The 24,845-nt window shown below is 40.4% G+C and overlaps 1 protein-coding gene across 1 annotated transcript; it reads right to left on the bottom strand.

The window, feature by feature from the left end:
- Positions 1-481: 481 nt before the first annotated feature.
- OBI1 (ORC ubiquitin ligase 1) lies at positions 482-24,620 on the bottom strand. The gene is given in 8 exon segments (XM_032680030.1): positions 482-2,830; positions 12,443-12,515; positions 12,518-12,530; positions 15,654-15,889; positions 15,892-15,901; positions 18,787-18,878; positions 19,825-19,960; positions 24,494-24,620. Coding segments are annotated over 8 exon segments (2,136 nt in total). The 5' UTR covers positions 24,566-24,620; the 3' UTR covers positions 482-1,326.
- Positions 24,621-24,845: the final 225 nt, after the last annotated feature.

The raw sequence follows: 24,845 nt of genomic DNA, 5'->3' as shown, positions 1-24,845 counted from the left end.
GAAAGTTTCCAAGTGGCTATCACTCTTTCCAAAGGGAGAAAGGGCAGTGTATGGATTTTTTATATCATAGGTATTGATGAAGTGAGGACGTCTGTTTCTAAGAAACACCATCAGAGGCCTATATAGAAAGAAAAAACCTGCATCTTGTAATTAAATATGCCCTTAAAAAAACCCACAATAATGCAAAGAAACCAATTTTGCTCTGCTGCTTAATTAGGTCTCCTGCCTGTGGCAGGCCATCACATTATGTTGACCTATGCAATACTTTATGGAAAAGTCACCTCCAGAGAGGCCGAAAGCCATTTCCATCAACTGTATCGATGCTGACACTAGAATGGTAGTATGTCTAAAAAGGAGGAGGAAGGGAGATTTTTTTTTTTATGAATAAGCTCACATTCATGCTTTACCAAACTTAAGATATCTATTTTCCAAATTAGGAAAAAAAAAGTTTCCCCCTTTTTCTTTTTTTCCTAATTCAATATTTGAGGCAACATCAAGGATTACAGTGCTTATAACATGTTTTATTCAATTCACATAGAAAAGCATGCAGTATTAATGTGAAATGGTACAGTATTAATGTAAGATGTTCAGTGCACATTAGGTAAACAAGTTATTAGCATACAAACCCATTTTTATTGTCTATACAGGCATACTAAACACACTTAGAATAACAATGCTTTTTGGGAACTAAATTAAAAATTGTGCTTAACTTCAAAAAAAAAAAACAAACCATGACTGCAGTGTTAAAGACGAGATGTTTTCTAACTGAAGTGCTGTAACCCTAAAAAGAAAGAGGCTGCTATCTTACACCCACCTAAAACAAGAGCTTCAGCACAGTACAGTGCTATGAAACAGTTTGAGCAGCAACATTTCCTCTGGGAGAAAAGTTTTATGGCAAAACTGACATTGTTTATAGCAACTTCATGAATCCATAGGATATATAGCCAGTAGCTGCCTTACACGCAAAAACCTGCAATCTTTAGGAACAGGAAATGTAACCTTTAATTATCACAGGAATGACTGATTTACTAAGTCCACTCAGAACTTCCTGTTGAAGGGAGCCATTAGCAGTACTCACAACTGGAAGAGCATGTAATCTGAAAACAAAAGAACATCCTCAAACTTCCAAGTACATAAAATGCCCAGTCAAAGAAAATAATCTGGAATGGTTCTTCCCTAGGAAATAGCTTGCAATGGGCAAGGGAATATTTGGTTTTCACATAGCTGAAAATGAGAGGATCAGATTGCATGGAAGTTATCAAAAATTCAGTTCACCTGTAAATATTAAACATTTGCAGATTCATCATGTTTGATTTCCAAGCAGAGTCAGTTTTTAGTGGTTTTTGATGGACTAGCACTGGAAAGGCTGCTTTGAATTTTCCTCTTGGTTGACTGACTGACATTTTTATTTTTTCTTTCAGCTGTAAAGGAAGACACCCAAGGAGGACTAAGCTGACTGTGCAGATCAGATGACATCTTTAAAAAACAGGAACCAAGCTTTTGTTCCTCAAACAACCTTTGTGAGTTACTGAACAGTACACTTGGGGAAAAGTCCCTTTGAAATAAAGAGTTTGGAGGTTTGCTACCACTAGCCACTGCATTTTGGCCTGTAAACAGTGGAAAGTGGTCATTCATATCTAGGTCAGATGGGGAGAGGTTGGAAAACATAACAGGTTTCCAGCCAGTTCTATCAGCTGCTAGATTGCTTGTCTCTGGACACTTCATTGTCTGTTCCTCATTCATTTCTTCCAGTTTCTTCTCAGATCCATTCAGAAGCTTAGGGCACTCTGTTGACTTTGAAGAATTATCAAGGTCAGAGGACTTGAAATTATAGCATGGACTCTTGCTGTTGTCCGACTCAGACATCATTGAGTCCAACTCAGAAATTTTATCGAGGTAGGCAGCATCCATAGATGCCTCACTGGAGGTTCTTGTGCGATTCATTTCTGAAGAGCAGAGAGTATGTAGCCTTTTAGGTAAGCAAGTACTTGTTTTATCACTGGACTTCACTGTTGTCTCATCTGACTGATCAGCTACTGAATTTTGCTCTGATTCATCAAAATCTAAGTTCTCAGCAAAATTTGTTGGGCAGGTGCCCCAAAACCCTGATTTTCCTGTAGTAAAACAGTTTAGCTTCTTTTGACTATTACAACTGCTTGTGCTGTGCTCAGGAGAAGCTTTGCTGCCACCATCTGAAGTCCCACGAAACTCTTCGAATTTCAGTTTTCTCAGGAATGTTGATGGTTTCCTTGCATTTTCTTTTCCATCAGGAGTGTTCAACTGAAGGCGACTGAGAGACAAAAAAGGTGTGCACGGTGGTGGAAGATCATAAAGTTCTTCATCCTTATATGGGGTACATTCCTCAATTTTACTCCACTGCTCTTCTAAGCAGGCATCCATATTTGTACTATTTTCATCCAGGACAACCCTGTGACATCCAGGAAATAGTTCTTTCTGTGTGGCACACTGGGTATTTGAGCTATTCAAACTATCTTGACTAGTAGAGATTAAACAAGTTCCACGACTTGCCAGCTGTTCAAGACTGTCAGGACTTTGACTGGTATTCAAAGCTTTTTTCTCCTCAACTTGGGTTTTCAAACAAGTTGCATCTTCACTGCTCTCACTTCCTTCAGCATCTGTGGAAAGTGCTCTCTCACTAACAGCACTCACTGTTTGGCTTCCTTTGCCTGCACTTTTCAGCTGTAAAAGCTGACATTCCATTTCTTCTATGTATTTATCACTTCTTTCCAGTGCCTTTTTCAGACGGTTCATTTCACGTTCACTTTGTTCCACTTTGGACTGAAGTGCAGCTACTGTAAACCTACCAAACCTGCAATAAGTAAAAAAGAAAGAAAATATTAAGCTGGAAAAAGACATTCTCATGATGCTTTGTAAGCTCATTTCAAGACAGAGCAAAGGTATTAAATACTGTGTTAATTTGAAAAGTCATATTCTAGTTATGAAAAAAAATACTAAAATCATCACAAATAACATACAGGTGGAGGTGATATGTAAAAGACAAAATTAAAAAATTAGTGGTGGCAAGGCAATAACAAGCAGATTAGCCTTCCAGGGGCTGGTTCTATCAATTCAACTCAAATATGCATGAAGAATTATCCCCTAAAACAATGGCAAAGATTTATGATAACATTTGAACAGTGGTCCACATCTTGAAATATTACATTCAATCATTTTCCTACAGTACAGCAGGTTTTACAACACATTTCTTTCACAATGTCACCTTGTCAAATACAAAATGCCAATATGAAACGTAGAAAATGCAGTAGTCCTTTGAGGTGGTTTAAATACTTATATAGACCATTTCAATTACGTTCCTGTTAGACATACAGCTTTTCCTTACCTGTTCTGCAGATGGTATATCCACTTACTTTAGAGTTACTTGTTTTTTGAGCTTTACAACCAGAACAATCTAATTTCTACCTTGACTACAATACAAAAACATGCCACTTGTGGTTTGTGAAAGTTATGTGCTTGTGGGGCTTCCAGCTTGAGCACATTTTCAACTGCCAAGATACGGACTTGCCTTCCCCCCATCCTCCATCAGCTTTCAAGACTGACCTTCCCCAGAGGGCAGGTGAAGGTTTCAGCTATATGCCCTGACTAATTCTAACCTGTCACTGACAGGTGAGCACCAGGGAATTCCCTGCTCCATCCAAGGCTTTCAATTTACAGAAAGAAAAAACAATTAAAGTTCTGGTATTATCAGAAAGGAGGGAAGGACCTGCAGCCACCCTACAACTCTGACAAATAAGGTTTTATATCACAAAGAAATGACAATTCTGTATGTGGGCTTAACTCTCCAGCTCCCATCTTGCAGCTCTGTGTTCAGCATAAGTTTATATTCAAGCTTCTTCCAGCACAGACACTGCCTGGAATTTCTACCTGTTTTCTTTGCCTGTCTGCCTGTCCCTCCCTCAGAGTCACAGTGAATTTAGATTCCATTTTCCCCATTCCATCCCTCATCTCTCACAAAATGCTCCCACTGCAACCCTTAGACCAGTGAAATCTGAAGGTGGTATATCTGTGGCCTGTAACTATGCTGGCAAAATATCCTGGATCCAGGCATGCATTTCCAGTAAACAATCAAACTGTATTCTATTTTTCTAATTCATGAGCCCAAAGCAGCAAGAAACTGTTGTATGCTGACAACTGCAATACAGTTAAGTGGGTAGTTAGGGAAAGGAATAACGGGTATACAAGAACCAGACAAATTGGGCACAAGTGACCAAGATCTACTGATATATTTCACCATTCAAACTGCTTCTGCATATTTGAAGAACTCTGAAGACTTTGGTGTAGATGGTTCAGTGGTGGGTAAGACTCACACAACAGTCTGTCACAGCACTGCTACTAGATGACTTTTTAAATCAGATCAGCCTAAGGTTCACACAGTTTTGCTATGTGCCACTCACTGCCTTGTTGACAAAAAATGCCAAGATAGAAGATTTATATTTAGTAAGATTTTTTTCCCCTACAAGAAGCTGGCTGGATTGGAACTCAGTCGAGGCAAGGATACCCCCCTCTCCACAGTAGTCTACTCAGTTTTCTTTGTCTTCATAAAAAGAAGACAGAACATTTTTCATTTGCTTACGCTGGACAACAAGTTTTCTCAATCGATTACAGCAGTTTCCCACTTCTAGCTGCACACAAGAGGGGAGTGGGAGAAAAGGCACAGACAACTTTCTGTCTCCCATATGAAACTAGATAAAAGCAGAATCACAGCTCAAGAATGTTTCCATTATATTGTCAGGTGAAGGAGGTTACATGAAATAAGCATTCTCCTATACAACACATTTTGGCTTATTTCCTCTTTAGTTAAAGGAACCAGATTTTGCTTTACGATACGGAAGGAGTCAGTGTAGCACAGCAGGGCGCAAGTAAGACCTTTCACACTTCCTAAGAGATCCAAAAGTATTTATTTTGCCCTTCTCTAACAGATCTGTTCACATAGTCTTACAGGTGCAAACTACACCGCTTAATAAAAGATAGATGACGCAAAAATACAATTTAGCTGAATAGCCAAGTGAGAGAAAGGGAAAAATGCTTCTGCAAAATAAGCAAGATTTTCTCGAGTCTGCCGTAACAGACACTCTGACATAAAAATTAAACATGTTTACATTTATATGCATACCTGGTAATTCCTTCTTAATGGAAGAATGGTGTAATATGTTTATTTAATGCAAATAGCATTAGTGACAGTCTGGGATTTGCTTATGAGGAAGAAGCACCGTATTCTCAAGTGTAACTTTTATAACAAGTGTCCTCAGGTTAAAAAAATACAGTATGTTGTTCAAAGGCAAATAGCATCACTAATATGTTAATTGTTGCAGAGGGATGTGTTTGGGAATTTTGGTTTTCAGAAATGGAACATATGACAAGCTGCCTACAAAGTTACTTCTGCAGTTAGGCAAAGAACAGTAATTGCTTTCTGTTCCTGCTTTGAGACTTGCCTGCATTTATTTCCCAAATTTTCAAGGACACAGATTTTTAAGACAGCCATATTACTATGTACATATTTAAGCCAATTACTCTAGACCAGAGCATGATACAGATGTTTTAGTGACTGACCTAGCAGGTCAGCAGAGGGCTTAAGCCATTAACATTTTGGCTGGAGAAGCCAGATTCCTGCTCATCTCCCCAAACCAAACCACTCATAAAAGATCTCCTCTTTTTCCCTTCAGATGTACAGTGAGCTGTGCTATAAATGAAAAAATTATGGTCTGATAATAACAGTAGAATGCAGTACAGTTACATGAAAATAAATTTTAAGTTTCACCTGACAATCTAGACAAATTTCCTAAAGTATTTGAACTATTTCACACTTAGTAACAAGTTGATGCATTCTTCACTAGAAGTTAATGTATTCAGTATACATGTGATAAAGAGCATACATATACTGAAGGAAAGCCACACCCTCACACATGGACAAAGACTTTTGAGCATTAGTGTCTTGTTCTGCAGTCACATCACTGAAACAATGACTTTGGATATCAACACGTGTTTTAAATGCATCCTTTCTATAGAAAACTGAAAGCCTGGAGAAACAAGTGGTCACTCATAAAGTGAACAGAAAGACATTTCAGGTGGGATTTGGATTCTTCAACATAGAAACTTAATGACATTTTAGATCACCTAAAATCTTTTACATGACTGCTGACCTCCAGCTATCACTTTGGAAGGATACACATATTCTATAGACCCTGTATTACAGCCACCAGCCCCCGGAAGGCGTCCTGGATATGTTTAGTGTCTGAGGGGATACTGATGTCTAGATGGAACACTTGAATCCAAAATTTCAGGATTTTCCTCAGTCAGAGTCCTTTTTCTTGACCTAGCATGATTCTAACTTGACAGAAAGCTACAGTCAGCTCTGAGCAAGAAGACCTAACATACAGGGAGCAGGAAGAACTAACACCGTTGGAGTAACTTTCCTGCACATTATCACACAACTGCTCCCTCAGTTATATTGAGTACTTCTATCCTGCTTTTGTTAGGGATACAGTTAATTCACTTCATAGTAGTTAGAATGGGCCTATGTTTGGATTGTGATGGAAACACTGCTTACAACATAGAGATGTTTTAGTTACTCCTGTATAGTTCTTACAACAGAGTCAAAGCTTTTTCTGTCTCTCAACCCATCAGTGAGGAGGCTGGGGGTGCACAAGAAGTTGGGAGGGGACACAGCTGGGACAGCTGACCTCAACTGACCACAGGGATATGCCACACCATAAGGCATTTTGCTCTGAATATAAAGCTGGGGGAAGAAGAAGGAAAGGTGTGATGGTGTTTGTTTTCTGAAGGTCACAGTACACGTGATGGAGCCCTGTTTCTGGAGATGGTTGAGACCTGTCTGCCTGTGAGAAGTGGTGAATGAATTCCTTGTTTGCTTAGCTTGTGCATGGCTTTTGCTTTCCCTATTCAACTGTCTTTAGCTCAACCCATGCGTTTTTTCACTTTTACTTCTCCACTCCTCTACCCTGGAGGGGATGAGTGAGTAGCTGTGCGGGGCTTAGTTGCTGCCTGGGGTTAAACCACAACAACTTCTGAAGAAGTCCACTTAGAAACTGTTTGGAAAGTCGAAAAACAAAGTTCTTCAGTTGTTTCTTCTTATCTATCAGTTCTGCAAATTCAGCTTTAGGGTTTTACTTTCACACATCAGCGACCACTAACACATCTATCCGGTTGAACCCTTAAGTGATACCAACTCAGTTTAAAACCACAGAGCCTCATACAAACATTTCCCTTTGTGGATAGTAAGTAGCTGCAACAAATTTTTCTTGTATAATACCACTTACTGAAGACTGGGGCTGCAAGGATGCTATGGAAATTTACTCTCCAGTTCTAATCACCTGATGGCCCAGGCTGGGGACCACCCTGCAGCTCAGGATGCAAGAGCATGATCCATACTCCAACGGAAACAAAGAGTGGTGAAAAGTGGAAAATGACAAGGTACAGTCAGGGCCTGTCACAGTTTGAGATAAGGGCAATGCCAGAGTGTACAACCAAACCCAGTTCTGTCATGTAGATACACATTTTCACATTTTCCTTGGGTTCTGCAGTTAGGTGGGAAGATAGAGGCAGGAAATCTAAGAACAAAGCAGCTGAAAGCCTTAGTAGCTTCTACAGTCCTTCTGTGATATCGTGTACCAGATGTAGCTGTACGAGAACAAGTTCTGCAATCCCCCTCTACATCACCTATGACAGGTGATCTCAAGTCTGCAGATCAGAGAATATCCCAGGTTTTATACAATTGCCTTAAAAGTATGTCATATTTGCACAGGCATGTTTAAGAAGAAAAAAACAGTTACTGTAAGACAGGGGCCTTTTCCTAGCAAGCAAAAAAAAAAAAAAAAGTCAAGACATATACTGTTTGTTGGATGACTGTAGAGCAGCAGGATTTGAACAGAACAGACAAGTCAGGCATGTTCTTTGAAATGAGCTTCTCCTTTTTAGGGAATTGGGTGAATTTAGACAAATATGCAAAATCTCTCCATGCATTTTAACATCTTTCAGTGAAGCAGCACTGGTTTTCCATATAAGAAAGGCAGATTATACCCAGGGTCAGCAAACAGCATAAACCAGAAATAATTACTTCAGAATTACTAAAAAAAAAAAAAATCCTACCAGAAACCCCACAAAACTGGAGTGTGATCTGAATGTCCTTACCCATCTGCTTAAGTTTTCAGACCTTCACGCCTGGAGTGGGCACTTCCTCAGGATTTAATGCTATGACTTAAGAACTAAGAGCTGTTTTGAAGGTTACTATATTCTCTGTTCCCTACTTACTTTTAAGGCCACACTGCTGCTGGTCTTTGAAAACGGTCACTCCTCTGGAATAGCAAACTTGTGGAGAGGTAAGAACAGAGTCCAGTTTTCTATCAAGGAAGACAGTAAAGTTCTTACCCTCCGCACCATGGACACAGGTTACTAGAAGCCTATTTGTAGGCTCAGTAAAATGAAGATTAAACTAAAAAGTCTGGCATAAGCAGAAGTATTTGACTTAGATAAAAATTCAGTGTAGTAACAAATGACCCAAAAAGTCAACAGCCTTAGATTTCTGCAAGTACTTGATGTTAAAATCTAGACAAGAGAAACAGTAAAACTGGAGATGGAGAACCTCTCCTCCTCCTCAAACTACAACAATAAAACAAATCAGAGAAAAGAGATAATGCAACAATTTTGTGCATTTTACAGATAGTTTTTCAGACTGGGATTTTAACTGGCAGAAGGAATTAAATATTTAGGGAAAAGGCTCCTAGGAAGCCTAGAAGTCTGGTTCAAACTAATTTGAATCTAACCATTCATAAAATACACTATACCCTAGAGTAGATGGACTTGCTAGTTATTTTCCTTCAGGTAAAAAGCAAACATCCTTTTGCCAAAAATGCTTTTAGATCCACTGTGCCTTGCCAATAGACGTAACAGTTTTCTATTTTAAGTAGAGCTGGAATTAATAGGGCTTTATCATCCTGCAAAACTTAAGTTTTAGAAGTTTTCTTGTTCCCCATTGGGAAAATGGAAGTTACTGAGAATTCATCAGGAGAAAGGGTAAACAATGAGCAAACAACAGCCACCAATCAGTCTGATTTGCCTGAGAAATGGGAGACAAGTGAATGTCTTTAGCAAGAATTAGAGCAAGAAACTTACCTCTATTTGCCTTTCAGACCTGTGTCCCAACTACATGATGTTATTGTATTCTGGTGAAGGTCTACTCTTAAAAATGTTTCAAAGAAAAAAAATAAAAAGCTAATCAATCAGCATCATCAGTTTAAAAATTGTGTAAAAATCCCTGAGATGGCTGAAATATCAATTTTATTGACATACATGACATTTTTCAGCAGGTTTTAATGGATACGAACAAAGAAAAAACAACTCAAGACTATGATAAAAGGAAAGTTTTTTATTGACCATTGAAGAAGGGTAATTATACTTTTCCTGTGATGTAAGAGGTAGAGTCTGTGTTACAAAGGGATCATTCACCTGCCATTAGTGTTTCCTCTGCTGTAAAGCAAAGTCCACTAAAACAATTTAGGTTTTGCTATTCAGCTCCACTGTCATTATGCACAAAATGAAATACACTTGGGATACAGGGACTGAATACCGACAAAACCTTTTAAAAAAAATTTGTTACAAATTTTATTTAGTTAATTTAGTCAGTTGTTTAAGCATGAATCCATACCTGAGACTCTGAAGCTAAGGAATACATGACAAATGAAACAATGGTTGTGACAGTAAATGACAAAGATCCAATTCAGTAGCCGTTTTAAATTGCATTAGAGACTCATCCAGAAACTTTTCCAAAAATTACCTTCTGAAAACTTCTGAATAAAGCACACTGGAACAACTGTATTGGCAAATCAATGTACCTGCACAGAAACTTTTCATTCTAGTGACATTGTTGGGCTCTGATGCTTATGCTTTCAATTCTGATTTCATAAGCAAGACATTTATTGCAAGCCCTGTTCAGTGTGTGAAGCCCAGCTGAAAGACCTGTTAGATATTACCAAAGTTTGCTATCAGAGCTGAAAGAACATTTAAAAAATGTCTTGATGTTAGGTCTGGTCTGGATATTGACCAGACTGATGACCACAAGGATGAAAGTTAATTTAAAAATTCTGCTAACAACACTAAGATGGGAGAGACTTCCCGCCACCTGAAAGATGTGTCTGGAATTTGAAAAAGTGAAGTTTGACACGCATCAAAACACCAACCTGAAGAAAGCCAGTAAATGGTTTAATTCCCGCACTTCGAAAGGAGACATAGCAGCACAAATGCAAAATGAGGTAGGAAGGTAGCTTTCTAAGTAGCTATTTGACAGAACTGGTACTGGCCATTTGTGCTAGAAGTGTCAGGTTAAAGGAAAGAACAAAAAAAGGTATTGTAAGATGTAAGATGTTGTAGAAGACACAAGACAGTTTTTCTGCTCTAGTTAGTGCTACTGAGACTTCACTTGTAATCTAGTACCCAGTTCTAAGCTTTATTGCTTCAGAAAACCATAGACACTGGAGACCCCTGAGTGCAGAGCAAAACCAAATAAACAGAACTTTACTTTTTCTCTCAAGCTACACTTATCTAACAGAACTGGATGAATTCAGTCTATAAGACATGACTAGGAATGAATGGGTACAGGCAGGGTGAAGTAAAACTGCTAAATTTAACGTGCTGAAGGGTTTCTTCCAGGACAAGTTTTTTGTTGCATATACTTAAATTCTTGTAGCACAACACTGGGCCCAGAGTAAAGCCAAAACTGAATATAGCAGAATCAGGGTACAGACATACAAACTCCTGAAGTGTTTGAACTCTTCCTAGCCCAAGTTAAGCCTGATTCAATTCATATCCTAAATCCTATGCACAGTTCTAGGTTAGTATGGGTCAAAGATAACTCCCAACAGGCAGGCAGGATGTGATACCTGTTCTGGAGACTAAAAAAATAATAAAAAAAATTAATAGCAGAGATGTAGACAGGCAAATCTAGCTGGCATATGGGTTGCAAGACAGATCTTGAAACTGTCTAATTTCTAATAATATTTGGCTACATCTGTGCTTCTAAAGAAGAAAATGACAGCCTATAGTTTTAGGCAACACTGGCAAAAGATGGAAAAATAACTGGCTTGCAGCAAAAACTAATTCTTCACACCCCTGCCCCTCAGACATCTAATTTTTTCTGACCATGGTAAAGCATGCACAAGCTAGAAGAAAGGGAAATTCTCTCCACTGAGGAGTTTACTTAGTATCAGTAAAGCAAAAATCAATTTATATTATCTGGTCTTTTCTAGCTCTTCTTTTCTAGGATTTATTTAGTTAAATTTATTTAGTTTTCCAGTTTGCCATACTTGCCAACTCACTCTTGAATCTTACGGGAAAAGATATTCCATGTCAATAAAAGCCATTGCCAAGACCTTAAACAGGGCTCTATCTTATTAGGGAACTTCAGGGCAGAATGTACTTTTATGTATTCACAGCCCAAGGACCATGCATCCTCTTTTCTGTTGTCTCAAATAAAAAGCAGTCTGGCAAGTAAGCTTTTCTGTAAGGATGAATTTTATCTTCCAGTAGGTGAGTTGTGAACTAGAACAAAATCCAGAGAGCTCTCTTCTTACATTACGCAGGTGCCTCCTAATCCCCTTCCTCAAAAGCTCTGTATAAACCTTTGGCCAATATTGGTATTAACTTTTTACTTTCTAAACCAATGACAGAAAAATGGTAGAAAGCTAATGAAAGAAAGGAACACAACTTTAAAAATATCAATATATTGCTTCACGAAGTACTCCCAAGGAAGGGTACCTTACAACACAGCCCTAAGCAATATGGCAAAGTTTCTGCTTTTTGAGGGCACTGTCGTTGGTGTTTTAACTGTTTATGACAGAGTATTAAACACAGGTGTCAGTTCTGGGAATGATGTTCTCATGCTGCAGAAGCTTGATTGCACATATGCTGCTGGACACAAAGCTATCAGGAACGTTCCTTGAGTAGGGAGCCTAACCCCACAAAACAAATCATGAAGGCACCAAAAGGAAGAACAAAACAAACCTAAACACAAGCAACCACAAAATCTGTACTTAGTAAGAGACCTTCTACTTTGACCATATACCAGATTCAGAAATTTCCAAATAACAAGTTAACTGTAGAATTCAACTAATGAATCCAGTTCTTCAATACTGGCCAGGTAACACAAGGAATACCAGTTGTAGTCAAGTCATATTCCTTCACTTGCTGCTATTCTCTAAGATGCATTTCTCACCCACTTGCTGCTATTCTCTAAGTTACATTTTTCACCCAAGTCCATGAGGATAAAAATTCCAAAGTCTACCTGGAGACACATATGCAACACTATGTACACCACCACAGTTTTAGGTTACAGTCCTACAACAGTTAAACAGTCTATAAATAAAATATGGTAGCTTTTAAAATATTCACATACTTTTGGGGTGATCTACTATCAACTTCAGCTTTTAGTCGCAAATTCTCTCTTAAAAGGTTATTGTTTTCCATGTCAGTTTCTTATTTGCCTAAGGAAAAGAAATAGAAAAAAATAAGTATACAGTAAAACAGAAATGACTTCTAATATTTATAGGACAAGCTGTTTCTCCTTTTTAAAGGGACAGAACTAGAAATGTGAAGGCAGGAAAGAGTCTTCAGACAGGGACACCACTTAAAAATCACCATGGGAAATGGTTTGCAAAACTGAATAGCGAACCATTTTTTATTTATATTCCCAAAATACATTGCAAGTGTCCTATCTAGGGAAATAAACACAGCAATGTTAGTTAGCACAGAAAGTCATTAAGGAGATGTACTAATGGCAATTCCATGTTTTTTTTTCCACATGACTAAATACGTTAAGTACATTAACATTACAAGTGCAGGTATCAGCAAAACTAATGTTGAACAGCTTCCCCCATTCCAAATTAGAGCAACATTACTTTGGGTTTTTGGCTTGTTTTGAAAGCATAGTTATCCTGTGGATGTAAATGCATTACGACAAGCTATTTGCAGTCTTTCTTCACTTTCTTCCAGGATGTTGTGATTAAGATTCCTGATCCACAACCCTTCTTACTCCTTGAATTGAGGTCAATTCCTTCTTCAGTTCAGCAGACATCCTTCTTAACAAGATGCTTCATATAAAGAGAAGTTTTCCTGCCACCATGTTTCAGAATAATGAATGCCACCATCCTAACAATCAGAATATACTCTTTGCACTTCATAGTCTGCTAATCTCTGTATGCTAAAAAAAAGCACCACCAGTCCAGGACTTGTAATTCACAACCTCAATTAGATAACACTTCCACTGCATAATAAAAGTATGATCTACAGTTAGATCTGAAGAAGAAGCTACGCAACTGGGCTCAGGAGTGAAATGTACTTTTTTAGAAGCATTGAACAGTGCAAGAAGAGAGGCAGAAAACTTTAAATGCTTAGACAAATATCCCTAGCAATCTTTCCAGGTAAGGAGTAGGGAGAATGGAGTGGAAAAAAGTAAACTAACGCCCTGCTTCCCCAACACCAAATATTCCTAAGGGCAAAAGAATAACTAGAGACCTTTGATAAAGAAGACAAGGGAAGGGTGAGCCCAGGGCTTAGATGTCCGAGTGTCAACTACTTGGTATTCAAAAAAAAAGCACAAAAAATTATCCTGAAAGCGATGAGTAAGAATTCAGGAAACCTCAGTTCCAAAGAAGCTCCATTTGACAACATGGCCAAGACCTTTCTCCATTTCCAGAGACAGTTCCCCCAGCCACGTAATCAAGTAAAAAATTTCATAACTTATGTAGCATTGGTAGGCAGGGCATCTACCTGGCACATGGTAAGGTAGGACTGAACCTCTTTGGTGTCCTTCCTCCAGAGAGTGCTTGACCCTCCAAGCCGGCAATCTGCAAGGGATCCCCACTTGCAGCATGATGTCTAGATTAATTAGCTCACATAACTGCATTTTTAATGAGTGCACTTTGTCCAGTATTTCTACTGTTGGGTTTGTTTCACCACTCCCATACTTGTTATGACTCCACTCAAAGCAATAATGCCTACTTTGGGCATTTCTACATTTGTCTGCTCTAGGACATTAAATGATAAAGGTGGTTGCTATTTCCTGACTCAGTCTGGTTTTGAAAAAGAAAGCGATGGCAAGCACATTTGCTGAGGGACCATGTCTCACTAGCAAGAGATGTACTGCTGAAACCCCTGGGTCAGGCACTTTCATGGATAAGAAGGTTTCTGGTTCCAGACTGTGTGTGTGTCTTGCTGTTCAGACTGAACTGTTCAGTGTATGCTTACAACTGAGACAAGGTCTAAAAGGAGAGCTTATGGAATTGAGCAGCTATTGAGGAGGGAACAGATGGGAAGAGTGTTGGACTTGACGATCTTAAATGTCTTTTCCAACCTAAATGATTCTAGGACAACAGTTTAATATTGTTCTCTAAAACGCATCTAAACCTCTAGCTGTTTCTAACCCTTAACCAAATTTAGAGATTCCATAAACTTAAATCCCTTTTCTTGTTAAGGCTGAAGTTACACTGAAAAAAACACCCAAACAAACTCTTCCCTCAGTTCCTGCGATATTCTTTTTTTACTTACCTAGGGAAAAAGTTAAAAAACTTAGTCATCAAAAAAAAAAAGTCAGTACAGTTTAACTTCATAAAAAAAGTACACAAAAAAAGGCAGACAAGAACTTTTGCTGTGAATCCCCTTTTGCCATCTACAAGTGATTCTGAAGCTCCTGGGGTCCTAGAAGTGTCCTTTTAACTACAGAATGGCAGAACAGTATAATGTGTGCCTCCGAGTCGGTAGCACAGAATAAGTGGGAACACTATTAATGTTTAAAAAGTTAAAAAAAGTCCTAAACACATCACACTTCATTTTTGCAGTGGCAACTCAGGATTGTTAATAGAAAAAAATAAAGGCAGCACTTTGAATAAATGCAAGTCCAGTTCTTTCTATCTTGTTTTCAAATTAATTTTGAAATTTCACTCTTATTCAGTGTTTGAGGTGATCCTTCTTGTGCCCACAGGTATATTTTGCAAGATATTTTTATTTACATGTATTTTCACACATCTATCTCCTGCATCCCCGCTTCTGCAGTATCAGATTTTTTTTTTATACAACAAGATGTATAAAAAGGCTGCAGGTTTCCAGTAAAGAATCTTCTGGTCATAAAATGCTGAAGCTTGTCTATTTTTGGTCAAAGGGTCAAGTTACCCTGTCTCAGCAAATTGCACCAAAAATATCGGCTAGCAGGGAGGGCAATAGTGCAAAATCTGCCTCAGCCAACTGTACTGTATTTGCCCACTGAATGTTGTAAAATAGATATATTATATAGATTATTGCAAGCCTGAAAAATCTGGTCATCAATACTGTTGACAAGTGCTACTATAATCCAATTATCCGGGCATAGAGTGACGGAGGAGTTGAAAAGCAGTCACGTACAGGACTCACTAGAACAAGCAATAACATTTGACACTTGCAAGGGCTATATGGAAATACTATGATACAACAACAGTCACTGGAATTCGATTTTTTTTCTTTCTTCTGGATCTATGAAGTACCCAGAGGTCATGCTAGCTCTGACTCCCGGTTAACTAACACGAAACAGTTACACTACAAGATAGCTGAAGAAATGTGTTTATTGCATTTATTACCTCCTTTAGCTTTTCCACATTATCCATCAGTTTTTCATACATATCATTGGCAGCTTTCAGCTTTTTGCTCCATTCCTCTGGTGTTTCTGGGCCACTGGTACTTGCTTCATTTGCTGACTGGCTAGTTTCCTCATTTTGGCAAGGCAAAGCTGATGCTGCAGGATCCAGAAGAGATTTCAGCTGTGTCTGTAAACTGAGATTTTTACCTCTCAGATCTTCTACTTCTTTTGCAAGGACTCTATTTCATCCTAAAGGTGTCAGAAATTCACAGGAATTAAAATAATTTGTGAGATTAATTGAATAATACTGACAAGTTCCCACATCACTTTGGAAACATGGGTTCTGGCAAGCCCAGATGCATGCCTTCACTTACACATATATCTAAGTATGCTTATGCATTGTGCTCTAGGCAGGATTTTAATCAACCTGCACACTCAGGTATAGTGAAAATTTTAGTAAAGGGAATCCCTTGACTACGTAAAGGACCCTGAACAAACTGGTGGGCAGACAAAAGCTTCAAAGCATTCAGCAACATGAATCTATTATTAGGGCACTCTGTTGGGAGGATTTCCTGTATCAGGAGTGTTCTTAAGGCTGTCCTCTGCTGACTCATTTGCTGTTTTATAAGAGTGTTTCTCATATCATTTGGAAACATTACATGTTCAGATGCTGAAAGCCTCAAAACTCAAAATGGACAGAACAATGCCTGAAAAAGGCTGCTCCAGCTACACCAAAGTAGCAACACCTTAGGAAAGACTCTCAAAATGCAAGGAACAGAGCTCTTAGCTGTAGCAGTCTGAAGCTACAAAGAAGCAAAAACCTTCAAAAGGTTTGTTAAAGGGATAAAAAATTTATCCTGAAAACATGTCTTCTACACTGTTCACCAACTTAAATACCTGAGTTGTTCATGGTCAGACTACTAAAGGTAGTATATATAGCATATACAGCATTGACAAAAATCCAAGGCATATTTTCATAAATAATAAAGCCTGCCTCTGCCCTTATCATGGGAACAGCCATTTTAAATTCAGGGTTTTTTAAGAGATTTGTGTTATCCTTCTGCCTGGCAAGGTTATGGAACAGATCATCCTAAGTGCAGTCACACAACCTACAGGATGGACAAGGGATCAGACCCAGCCAGCATGGATTTAGGAAGGGCAGGTCCTGTCTGACCAACCTGATCTCCTTTTATGATCAGGTGACCTGCCTGGTGGATCAGAGGAAGGCTGTGGATGTGGTCTTCCGCAAAGCCTTTGACACCGTCTCCCACAGCATACTCCTGAAAAAGCTGGCAGCCTGCAGCTTGGACAGGGGTAGTCTCTGCTGGATCAAGAATTGGCTGGATGGTCGGGCCCAGAGAGTGGTGGTGAATGGTGCTGCATCCAGTTGGCAGCCGGTCACTAGTGGTGTCCCCCAGGGATCAGTGTTGGGCTCAGTTCTGTTAAATATCTTTATTGATGATCTGGATGAGGAGATCAAGTGTACCATTAGCAAATTTGCAGATGACACTAAGCTAGGGGGAGTGTTGATCAGCTGGAAGGCAGGAGGGCTCTGCAGAGGGACGTGGACAAGCTGGAGAGATGGTCTGATTCCAACGGGATGAGGTTTAACAAGACCAAGTGCCGGGTCCTCCACTTTGGCCACAACAACCCCCTGCAGCACTACAGGCTGGGGACAGAGTGGCTGGAGAGCAGCCAGGCAGAAAGGGACCTGGGAGTTTGGATTGACAGGAAGCTGAACACGAGCCCAGGTGGCCCATGAGCCTCAGGAGGCTGAGCAGTGTGCCCAGGTGGCCAAGAAGGCCAATGGCATCCTGGCCTCTATCAGGAACAGTGTGGCCAGCAGGACCAGGGAAGTGATTCTTCCCCTGTACTCAGTGCTGATAAGGTCACAGCTCGAGTACTGTGTCCAGTTCTGGTCCCCTCAGTTCAGGAAGGATATTGAGGTGCTGGAGCAGGTCCAGAGAAGAGCAACAAGGCTGGTGAAGGGACTGGAGCACAAGTCCTGTGAGGAGAGGCTGAGGGAGCTGGGGTTGTTTAGCCTGGAGAAGAGGAGGATCAGGGGAGACCTCATCACTCTCTACAACTACCTGAAAGGAGGTTGGTAGGAAGAAATTTTTACAGAGAGAGTAATCAGCCATTGGAATGGGCTGCCCAGGGAGGTGGTGGATTCACTGTCCTGGAGGTTTCTACGATGAGACTGGATGTGGCACTTAGTGCCATGGTCTAGTAACCACAGCAGTGTTGGATCAAGGCTTGGACTCAATGACCTCAGAGGTCTTTTCCAACCTGGTTGATTCTATGATTCTATGCCTAGCTGTGTGAATTTGGAGTTGATTCAATAGAAAGGAAAGAAACCTTTTTCCTGACTCCTTCTCTCATACAGGACAAAGAACCTGAGCTATAGGCAAGCTTGTCATAAAAGATAGCTTTTACTTCCCCAGTGTTAAAGATATATAGAGTCCCTTTCCCTTCCCTCATTCTCTCCTCAAGACAGGTTTCCTTCAAAAATATGTGATGTCTTCACACTGCTGCCACTAAGGGAACAACAGCTGAGAAAAGAAACTAAGCATGTTCCTTATTAACAGCTTTTCATCTTCCCAAGAGAGTATTTTTCCAGCAGGAGAGTTAAGCATTCAAGCTCCACTTTGAAGCATTTACTCACTTTCAGAAAACAGTAAAACAATAACACTAAAAATTAACCTATGCCAGAAGGTTACAGTGGACAATATTCTTTAAGAAGGAATTTAATCTCCCTGAGCAAGAGGGAATTGCTTCAAAAAATGTTTGCATTTGTATTGAAGACAAAACAAAAGGCTCCCTACACCCAGAATGCATAAAGAAAACCCTTGTACCACCTGGGGGTAGAATTTCCACAAAACTAAAGAAGTGGCTGTATCGACATACCTGTAGCCTAGAAAGACTATTACCATGACTTCAGTGGGGCCACTTCAAGCACCAGCAAATGCTGTCCTGTAACCTGAGTCAAAAGGTGGGATTTTAATGTAGCTGAGTTTAACACAGATACAGTATAAACCTTTACTCAAATTAAAAACAGCAGGACTCACCATTTGTATGCAGCAATTTAACAGTTGCAGTTCATCTGGAAAGCCACAACACCCCCCTGTCCTTACCTCATATTCTTTGTGGAGCAATTCAAGCCTTGTTTTACGTAGGTGTTTCCTGACTGCCGGACTAAATAAAGGATCACTTTCACTTGTTCCTCCTAAAGCAACACAGGATGACAGAAGCACTGGTATTGTCTCTTCTTCAGTCAATTCAATACTAGTAATCCACCTTACAGCACTTTTCATATTATGAATGCAGCTAAGATTGGACCAATTGGCTACCATGGGAGATTTAAAGTCCTTTCACTTTCAGAACATGTTCAACTTGAGTATCTACTAGTGGCATTTAGAAGTCAAAATCCTGACTCACAGCAGGAAGAAAATTTTTAAATTTTTTAACTTTTTATTTCTGTTAACAGAATCCTGTCTTATTTAAGACAATACTTTTAAAATAGAGCTGAAGTGAGGAGGTGGGGTATCAAGCCTACATTTAACTAGTACAAGACAGTGTAAGTTTTTAAAGTGAGATTGTTCAGATATATTTTTCTCTCAGAATGAAATAGCAGAGCTGACATTTTATGTTAAATAAAGACTACAGTATTTCCTAGCTCTGGAAGTTCAGATCCTCATTCAGGTGCTGTAGCTTTGTCATATTTCTGTGCTAAGAGTAATTTTCTTAAAAATAAAGCAAAAGGGAGGAAGTGACGAACAAAACAAAACAAACAAAAAGTAAAAAATACCACATACTCATTCAAGATTCTGGATTGAAGTACACTATTTCTCAGCTAAATGGTGTTCTCTTAGGTCAGCAGATTGCACCTCATTGGTGGAGTACTTCAAGTGAGAATACATTGTTTCCAGTTACAGGACGTCCAATCAAGATTTAAAAAACAATCAATGGAGGCGTGGGGTACTGGTTACCATGAATAATCTAAGCACTAATATACACATGATCTTAGAAATGGAAAGATTTAAAGTTAATTGCTCCTTAGATGATGGTAAAAAACACACAGGTGAAAAGGTATCCAGACATCTTTCGACTCAAAGCAATTTCCTCCAGCAGTAAATACCAGAAGTTACTTCAAAGCCTAAAGTTGTCCTTACCTATAATTTCCTTGCAGGGGTTTTCAGGTGTGATGGGAATCCTGCAAGCTGGGCACTGATTATTGTTCTTCAGCCATACTTCAATACAAATGGAACAGAAGACATGGTTGTTCACACAGATAACTGGGTGACGGACCTTTTAGTATTAAGGGGGAGAAAAAAAACCAAACAGAAAAACACTATGAATACTTTAAAACTCTCCCAGGTAACAGAATATGAAAATACACAACTCCATCTCTCAATGCAAGTCTGGTCTTGCAGGAAAGTGACACTGTTGTTCCACAGGACTAGCTCAAACACCAAACTTCCCTATTATTGAAGGCACCGAATCAAGGTCCTTGGTTCCAAGAGCTCATTAACACATAATGTGGGAGCAGCACCTTTCCTTCACCCCACAACCTCCAAGAACTACAGCCAACTGCTCCTCTGAAATGTGTTCGCCTCCCAAGGCAGAAGGACACCAAAAGACCCACATGAACTGATTTTCAAAACTAAGGGAAGGAGGGATTTCTCCTGGCAACAACCAACCCTTTGCCTCAAAAGAGGTGTCATTGAAATGTACAGTGGTACAGATTAACTTTAGCCTGCACATAATCAGCTTCATGGAAATCAGCTTTAAAAAGGATCATGGCCAAAACCACAGAGCTGAAACGTGAACCAGCAATCACTAATTCAACCCTCCTGCTAGATATGCATTGCTACTAAATAAGTCATTACCCAGGAATGGGGCAGCTAACTGAAGGATTAAGTATTCCAATCAGACACAGATTCTTTCAAGAACCTTTCGCTCCCCTTCTGAAACAGCAGGGTAAACAAACTTTTAGAAAATATTAATGACAATGCATTATTCTCTCTTGTCATTTAACTATAAACCCTGTTTGAACAGTAAGTGTGCATAGAGGGACCAAATATGATGCGGAAGGAAAAGACTTTATGCCTTACTGCAGCTTCTGTTCCAGCTTACTGTAATACGCACTCTCAAAATCCCTTACGTGTTACACTAGTATCTGTGTTAGGGGTCTTAAAAATAATTATTTGTTTTTCCTCCACTTCCTCTTTGCCCAAGAAACACATTTTAAGATGCAGAAGCATCAGTATATATTATTTTAGATTCTACTGTACTGCACTTAAAACCCAAGTTCAAGAGAACCTTTTCAACTTTAAATGAAGTCCTCATCACCGCCAAAGATACTGCTCTTTCAAAATATTCCTCTTTTGTTTTATTAGTAAAGCAGTCAAACTAAAAATGAAACGCTGGCAGGGAGAAGCAAGGAACTGGAAATGACAGCCAACAATCACTTGGGCAATCAGACTAGATGTGCCCTGTTTTTTACCACTGAAATACACTGATATACACTGAAATACACATGGATATGAATTAAGGCCCAGATCTGTCAGCTTCTTCTCCAATTCACTACCTCTTACATGATTCACAATATTTTTAGGGTCTCCTATATTACAACCCTGGGAGCCATAGGAATTATCTATCCATAAACAGACACTCAAGTTACTGAAGGTCTGAACAGAGAGAAACTGAACTGTACCCCTAAGGAGAGGATTTTTATAATAATCAACACTTTTTTGTGATTATTGCATGCATTAGCATACCAATGCTTTGGAAATATTTAAATATTACAATTTCCATTATTTTTAAAAAATCTTGTTATTTACTGCTTTTCTTTAACAGAAAAAGAGCTTTCTCACCAGCAGCTAGCACAACCCCCCCACATACCCCTCCCCCAAAAAAACAAACCAAAAAAAACCCCACCCCAAACCAGAACTTTTTCTCTAGCCATACTTTTTTCTTACTCAAAAGCAGCCTGAGAATAGTTATATGCATGGTGATGATAAGATACAGAGCAGAATAACATAAAATAATCCAAACAGGAAAAGACATTTCAGGAGTGCAGGTCTTTCCCCTGGGGAGCAAGACACCCTCAGTTACCCCAAACCTGACACAGAAGCAGACTTCTTGCAAGTGAATGATTATATCTCTAGCAAAATAGTAAGTCACATTTATTACTCTCCAGGGTACAGTGCTTCTGATTTATACACCTTTACAAGTTTCATTCTGGGGCTGGGTTTTGTACTTTTGTTGGCTCAGGATCCACACAAAGCAATCCAAACAGAAGCCCTATTGATGTCACACAGTGGCTGGGGGTGCTGCTGCCCTTCATGCAGTTCCCCAGCCACTGACTGTGACAAGCCCACGGGGTGGGGGACCATGACATACCCAAAAAGCATTTTACTTGAATTACAGCCCAGTTTCAGTTCCTTAATTGACTATAATGTCACAAAGACTACAGCTCATTTGAGATGACTTGATCAGCTAGGTGATTTTGAGCAATTTCCTCATTTTTTCCCCTCCCACAAAATGCAATGCCTGTGCAGATCAAAATCAAATCCTGTACACATCTATGTCACTTTGAAGGCACTTCTGAACCTTCAAGTAGGATTAACAGAGGAGCAGGTACATGGAAAAGAAGGCACACTGATACCAGTGAATGAATTCCCAGACATCCTACACAGAACTGTGTGCTCGAGCCCAAGCAAACTGTCAACACCAAAACCAACAGGTCTGAGAGACCCTTCAGACATTCTGGGACAAGTAAACCTAACAGTCCAATGCAGATGGCTTCTGATATGGTTACTGATTATAATACGGATATATTAGAAGACAGCCCAGGCCTTGCTAAAGAATGTTCAAGTGACAAACATGAAGTTGATCCAAGCAATTAGCTCTTACTATAAATGGTTACTTACACATCTTGCCAATATACTTTTTGGACACTGCTCAAGTTAACAAAAGGGGTTTAACGTGTCCTTCCTGCCCAAGATTTCTGCTTTGTTAAAAACAATGTTATCGAATGAGTTTCTCTGCAGTATCTCTTTTTTTATCCCCTTACCATTACGCACAGTAGTTTCTATTTTGCAGACAGACCTTTGCAAATTTTTCAGGGATAGCAAGAAGTACATTCTGATTGCAGAGTGGGCCTTCTACTCGATTGAAGCCTATGCTACAAACCACAGAAGCATCAGATTATGTCAACTCTCCACAATACTCTCTGCTCCACCCTACAAGACAGGACAAAACTTACAAGACATTTTCCTTAATTTAAACTAAATAACTTTCTTACGCTAACCTCACTCCCAAGAGGAGGTTTTTTCTGATGAAATTTTTCAATGAAGTTCCAAGCTAGAGGCAAAGATGTGCATTGAAAAGAAAGGACGGTCAGAGCTGCCAACTTTGGCAAAATTTAAACAGTTTCACACATCTAAAACCAAAAGCATTCAAATACCTTTATTACAGGTAGCACCCATAGATTCACTGATATAACGTTAATGTATTATCTCAGTGCAATATAGCAAGAAAGAGTGTGGAAATCTCTTCCAGTACAAACTCAGGAACATCAATTCCTGACCAACTCTAGAAAAGAAGTGGAAATATGAAACAATGGCTTGAAATAACCCAGTGGTTTTATAGGAAGATATGAATGAATACCTAACCAATCTGCTACAGTTAGAAAGTAACTAGGATTGGATTCAAATTGAAAATACCTTGTTGGTTTGATTTTGCTCTCCTCTCTCCGTTACAGACACACTATGTTTGTGTTCTCCTCCATTTTCATTAAACAGATAAACAGAAAAGGAGAGGTAGCGGGACAACAGCCAGGAAGTCTTGCTTGGCTTCCACAGAAAAGCCAAGAAAAGAGTAAACATGATTGCTAAAAGTAACACTCTCTGTCAGAGTTAAGACTTGAGAAAAGGCCGACTACTTTCATTGTCAGTGCTACACCTACTTTAAACATCAAGCGCGCCTGTTCTTTTGTCATCACTCCAGCAGAGAAGGTCTGGGAGTAAAGACCAGGTGAGGTAGAAACAAACCAGCCAGTAAATGCCCTGAGTATAAACATAAAGGTTATTTCTTCCCTTGTAATTACTGTTGTGCTTTAAGAGGTTAGTTTTGTTTTTGAGAGCAAGAAAACAAGAAAAAAAAAAAGAGTAGTAATGAATGAGCAAAGAATTTGAGAAGCAATTAGTGACCACTACGAAATTAGGTCTGGGGCTTCTAGAGAGGAACAGACTAGTCAAGAGCCCTCTGCTTCCCGAGGGAGAAAGGAACTGAGAAAGGGTCTGAAAGAGGAAACTGGAAACTTTTTCTCCAGACTGCTGCAGTTTTGCTCAATACATTTTAAATCCACCTGGTTACGCATCCCCTCTTTGTTTCACTTGTTCTCCGCGACACCGCACCACGCTCAAATACAAATACAGGCTCACCGAGCTCACCCAGCATGCTACTGGGACCGGGAAAAAAAACCCCAAACCTCAAACCCTTCCCCTCGGGAGCTGCATACCCGCGTTTGGGCGGCCTCGGGCCCCGAGCCCCCAGTAACAGCCCCCGGGACGTTCCCGCCGGGGCGCGCGCGGTTCCCGACATCCCAAAGCTGCCAAGAAACCTCGGCCGCAGCCGGGAACGGCCCTCAGGTGAGAAGGGACCCCACACCCCAGCCTTCTTCCCCTTAAAAGAGGCAACTCCGGTGGGGGTCAGGGCGTCGGGCCACGGCGGGGTCCCTGAGCTCCACCGCCGGCCGGACCGCCCCGCTCCCCGCCTTCCGCTCCGCGCACCCAGGCCGGGGCCGCGGGGGCCCGGCGGCGGCGCCGCCGTTACCTTGCCCAGGCAGATGTGGCAGGTGATGGGCAGCGTGAGGGACAGCGTGACGCTCGGCCCGTGCTGTGCCATCGCGCCGGCCCAGCTCAGCTCAGCTCAGCCCAGCCCAGCCCAGCTCAGCTCAGCCCAGCTCAGCTCAGCCCAGCCCAGCTCAGCTCAGCCCAGCTCAGCTCAGCCCAGCCCAGCCCCACGAGCACGGAAGTCCCGCGGGCGGGCTGCGGCCCCCGGATCCCGCCAGCCCCGGTACGGCGAGCCGGCGGGGCCAAGCCGCCGCCCGGCGGAGGGAAGGCGCCGCGCGTTGTTGCAAGCGCTCTCCCCTGGGGTGCGGGCGGTAGCCACGGCCCCTCACGGC

The sequence above is a fragment of the Chiroxiphia lanceolata genome, chromosome 2 (genome assembly GCF_009829145.1).
Source record: "Chiroxiphia lanceolata isolate bChiLan1 chromosome 2, bChiLan1.pri, whole genome shotgun sequence".
NCBI lineage: Eukaryota > Metazoa > Chordata > Aves > Passeriformes > Pipridae > Chiroxiphia > Chiroxiphia lanceolata.
This window is presented reverse-complemented; position numbering and strand designations above follow the sequence as displayed.